General features: G+C 38.6%; 1 protein-coding gene across 1 annotated transcript; it reads left to right on the forward strand.

The window, feature by feature from the left end:
• The first annotated feature begins 1318 nt into the window (after positions 1-1318).
• Positions 1319-5558, forward strand: LOC122971204. Its single transcript, XM_044337754.1, has 6 exons — positions 1319-1489; positions 2920-3013; positions 3312-3399; positions 3675-3828; positions 4745-4878; positions 5016-5558. The coding sequence occupies exons 1-6, from the start codon at positions 1378-1380 to the stop codon at positions 5457-5459; spliced, it is 1026 nt and encodes a 341-aa protein (XP_044193689.1). The 5' UTR covers positions 1319-1377; the 3' UTR covers positions 5460-5558.

A 5558-nucleotide genomic window follows, 5' to 3' on the forward strand; every position in this document is an offset into this window, starting at 1 on the left:
TGTCTTATCAAGTCATTTTAGTCTGTAATTGAGTCCTTAAAGTCTTTTCTTTTTTTAAGTGCATTGAATGTGTTAAAATACAAGTTAAATACAGCATCTTACTGCACTGACAGGTTTGTTTTCATTTGTTTTAGATGGGGTTTTTAGATCATATTTCTGTAATTTTACTTGAGCAAGATTCTGAGTGCAGGACTTGTTGTATTACTTTTACCAAAGTGATGGCTCTGAGTACTTCTGTGTAGGCAAATATGGGACCATGTACCTGGGAGGGTCTATGCAGGGCCCTATCAGGATTCTATAAATACTATGGTCCAATAATATTACTCATAAATAGTTAAATAAAACCTAAATAAATAACTAAGAATATGAAATACTGAATCCCACCAGTGTTCAAAATAATGTCTCTAATATTTTATTATGTATTTTATTCATCCAGCTAACTTTTCAATTATGTTTTCAGTAAATTGTAGCTCTCTTCATGATGGCCTAAATATCAATATCAAAGCTTTCTCCTCACTGCCAGAATCAAAATTCTGGTGGGGAAATATTTTAAATAAAAAATGTAAAGTCCTCCACTCAAAAATCTGGTTCTTGATCCTTCAATTAGATATTTCTACTTCACTGTGCAGAATGATGTATGTGCAGAATTTGACACTGACATCTACTATTCAGGAGGAATACTTAAATCTGAGTTTGATGCATGTACTTAAGAGAAGGATTTGTGACATCACAACTAGTTTGGAGACAATGTAGTGGTCGAGTATGCAATTTAGACAAAGATGTAGAAACTTGAAGCCTCTGTGCACAAACACTGAGAATAGACTGTTCCGTTAAGTAGGAGGCTTGTGTCCAACAGTTCAACATTAGAAATATTTACATATTCATAGATTCTGGGTTTTTTAATGAGGGGGAGGATGTCATTTTAAGGATTTTTAACTAGTTAACTCAACTTTTTTGCGGAAAAACCTATCAGACTTTGGAGGGGATCTTTAAACATACATTTAAATGTAGCCTAATGAAATTTGCCTTTGAAGTATTCAGCAAGTGATAGTTTTTGTCCTTTAACTTCTTCTTTGAACAGATAGCCACAACAACCGATGTATAGGAAAAAATACATGTTTTTTCTTGGATACTTTCTACTGTTCTCACCTGTGACTCCGCAGGAAATATACTGGTTTTTGTATGACAATTGTTATTAAATGTAAATAAAGTTCTGAAAAAATCGCATACTAACGTACTATTCATACTATGTATGACGTCAAATTGAGTATGTAGTGCGTTCCTGCGGCATACATCCACGCACAGTATGTGGACTTCATGTGCACGAGCTGCAGCGCATGGGCGTGAGCTTACTGGACATACTCAAACTGCCCCAAAATGCATTGCGTCTCTTCAAACTACGCAATGGCGGACTACGAGACACATGGCGAGGCAGATGGTTCTGGCAATACATCCATGGGCAGCAGCCAGCAGCAGAGCACGTACAAATGTGAGTAACCAAACTGTAAGTCTGTACGTTAGTACGTGTTCGAAATCACATACTATCATACTTCCTACTACATACTCAGTCAGTATGTACTGCATACTGCTTACTATATGAACGATTTTTTTCAATCTCTTTATTGTACACATGTTCATATACAGAGGTACAAGCAGATTCAGAGAATAGAAAACAAAAACAAACAGTAAGACAAGAACAAACAAAAAAAGATTACATTTTACAATGCCAGAGTTTGTGTTATATGCAGCATATTAATAATTATTATTAATAATAATAATAATAATAATAATAATAATAATAATAATAATAATAACAATAATAATAATAAATGTTAAAAATTAGACCATAAAATGTACAACAATAAGAACATAAGCCACAAGTTAAAGAAACACACAAAGTCACTCGACATCTTAAGGTGAGACAAAGGCCACTTTGAGAAGTTGGGTCCTCAGTTGCTTTTTAAAAGCTTCCAGAGACTGCAGACTGCATGTCAAAAAGAAGAGAGTTCCATAGTGTTGGAGCCACTACTTCAGAGGCACGATCACTTTTTGTTTTCAGTGGAGAGCGAGGGACAGCCAGTCGGCCCTGGTCAGAAGACCTAAGTGACCTACTGGCAATATAGGGATGGAGAAGGTCATAGATGTATTCAGGTGCCTCTCCAGGCAAGGCTCTATACGTGAAAACAAGGACCTTAAAATGAATCCTAAACCTGATGGGAGTCCAATGTAAAGAACTTAAAACGGGTGTGATGTGATTCGTCCTGCTGGACCTGGTTAACAGTCTTGCAGCAGCATTCTGGACCATTTGTAGACGGTTCAGAGATGACTTTCCCTGACAGTTCAGAGATATTCACTTAATGACTTAAAGGTTAAGTATGCAGTTACCAGCAGACTGTGCACATTGAAGTATACTCAAGCAAGACAGCCAAGTATCCCAGAAAGCATTTATCACCAACTGAGAGTGATGGTGGAGATTTTAAACCAGGCTAAAATCTGTTGTAAATTTCACTGTAGGACCGTTAATATGTCACTTTAAGTATTAATTTTTTTTCCAGGTGAGAAAATAACCATTTAGATTCCCAATATGTGGTCAGTTTATCCAAATAATGCTCGTTTGGAAATGCACGTACTTAATTTGACGTCATACTTAGTATGAATAGTATGTTAGTATGCAATTCCAAACTTGTATTCATCATAAACATGTATTTATTGTTGTTGGAATTGTATGTACCGCTCGACTAGCCTGCTAACTTGTTAGCCTACTGATGGTAATTTAGCACAGAGGTTAGCGAGTTGGCTAACACCGTAGTTACAACTGTACCTAATGTTAATTACAAATATAGTGCCTGTCAGTAAATGTGGACGTGTGATGAGTAACCATGATTAATACACTGTACATCATTGTTTTTTTTCTTCAAGGGACTGATGAAGACACTCAGCGCCTCATTAAGTGGAGGGCTAGGAATGAAGACAAGTTTACCGGCAAGCGCAATGCTGCCATGAAAGGCTTTGAGTAAGAAAAGTCATTTTTTAAGTGTTGTAATTTTTATCTGCATGGCTCATTTTGAGTTTTACTGTTAGGTATTTTGCAACTGAATGATGCAAGGCTGAAAGCCAGTGTTGATAGGAGAGAGTTACTGTTCTGCTCTCTGAGATGTATAACTGTACATATATTGCTGGTGACCGGTCAGTTTTGTCGTTAAGGGACAGTTGCAATGACCATAATGTTTGAGTTACCGTCACATTTTTATATAAGTGCTTATCCCCTGTCAAACGTTTATGCCAATTTGAACAATGTTATGCTTGTATAGGATGTTCATCCAGGAGCATGGGTTGGAGGGTAAAGTCAAGGCTGGGTGGGCCAAAAAGAAATGGGAGAACCTCAAACAAAAATACAAGGTGAGTTGAAGTATCAATACACTACAGTCTTGATGTTCAGCACAAAATAAACATGTGATGATGATGTTTGAGTTCTTCAATATAATCAGGCATCAAGTCAGTGCTGGGTAATATTTACAATTTGTTGAAACAGTGTAGTCAATTATGTTTATCCCATGTGGTACAGTATTTGTTTTTCCTGCTTTCCCTAATTTAATCACAGAGTATATGACTAGTGGTGAAACGTTTAGTTAAATAATGATTATCAGATGACCTTTGTGTATGTTGTTTTGTAGGAAGTGAAGGCACCTCGCACAGGTGTGAACACTGAGGGAGGAGAGGCTACTGCTGCAAACTGGAAGTGGTTTGATACCATGGATAAGGTGATAGGGCGAAGACCATCTATAACCCCACCAAACCTCATCTCTTCAGCCATGGCACTAACCCCTGGTATGTTAGTATGTGATTTCAAACGCACTCTGTGTGTTGGAGGAAAATGAGCAGGAATGAGAGGCCGTAAATGATTATAGTTATAGGTTATAGTTATTCAATGACAGCAGATGACTTGTTGATAGTAACATTGTTTTGGTCGCCTGCAGTGGAGAAGTAAAGGTGAGAGCAGCCTCACTACGGACTCAGTATTCAGACTGCTGAAGCCGCTCCGCAGCGGTAGTAAACACAGTGAACACAGTAAGTACAGTGAATACAGTAGACAAAAACTATTCACTTTTTTTAGACAGACAAACAAAACCTAAGTTTTTTTCTGGGTTTGGTTTAATTTCCATTCCAGTTATAGATTTGAAGACAAAAACAGGTTAGGGTTAGGGGGAGCGGTAAAAAAACGGGAACTGGATTTCGTCTTTTTTAATTCACACGAACAAGAGAAAAACAAAATAATGCATTTGTTTATCCTGTGGTCAAACAAGTTGAACACAGCTTTGGATGGAGGGTACACAGACCGGGAGGCAGCAATGCAATTCCTGAGCCTAGTCTACCAGAAAGTAGAGGATGTCAGTTGAGTAGGCGGTCCTTCACTGTGGCCCAGGACATGTTCATGTACACGCTGCTAAAAGAATGTGTCCACATATGGCCCAGACCACCTCCCAATGTGGTCTGAGCGATCAGATCTCAATGTGTCCTCAGTGCGTCTTGGGTGCATTCAGGGACTTTTTTTTGTCTTGACCTGCCTTCAGTTGAAACTCAGGTAAATCTCATCATTGATGAGATTGAGTTGCAGGCAAGAAAGAAAGATAATATAAAAATGAATGACATGAATATTTGCAACTTTAATGTGAGCGTGTTTTATGAAAGGATGGAGGTTTTGTTTTCTTTGTGAAACATGATGAGTATTTTTTGTGGCTTGCAGATGAGGATGTTAAGACGAGGGCCAGCTCACTACAAACTCAGTATTCCGGACCCATAACACCAGGACAGAGGAGGATCCTACAGTCCTGCAAATTCCTTACAAAGCATGTCAACCATTGTTCCACTGAAAGTAACGTGAGTGTTAAAATAGCCCAATAACTGTTTTGTGAATTATATTGTTGTATATGTGTGACACCAGTGTGTTCATAGTGGAATGTGTGGTTTGTATGTGTCTACACTCTCAAAAAATGTGCACTTTATCTGTGTTACAGCTTGATCACTTGATAAAAGAAAGCAGTGACAGCGAATCAGAGAACAGAGAGCTGTCCCAGGACCTCGAAGGCGGGGAGTCACCATCACACACCGAGAGCTCCTCAGTTTCACCTCCTCCTCCTCAGCCTGCAAAAAAACGTTCCAAAACCCAAAGCAGACATGACATGAAGAGACAGAAACTTGCCTTGTTGCAGCACTTATTGGATGTTATTCAGGAGACAAGCAGAGAACCAGAGACAGACTGTGAGGACTCGTTTGGTGTCACTGTTGCAATGGAGCTGAAGAGAATACGAAACCTAGGACTGAGGAACAGAGTAAAGAGACAAATCATGACCATATTGTACGATGCACTGGACTGTGAGCAGCCAGACACTCTACTATACCAGCCACTACCTGCCTCCCCAAGGGAAGAATCCCACTCCATAACCGTAGTCTTGCCTTAACATCCTGCCTGTATAATGTAACAGAAAGACTCTGATATCATGTGGAAATAAGACATGATTGGTACATATTAATAAAGACATGACTGTTTTTTGATCAAA

This window comes from Thunnus albacares, chromosome 20 (genome assembly GCF_914725855.1).
Source record: "Thunnus albacares chromosome 20, fThuAlb1.1, whole genome shotgun sequence".
NCBI classification, from domain to species: Eukaryota; Metazoa; Chordata; class Actinopteri; order Scombriformes; family Scombridae; genus Thunnus; species Thunnus albacares.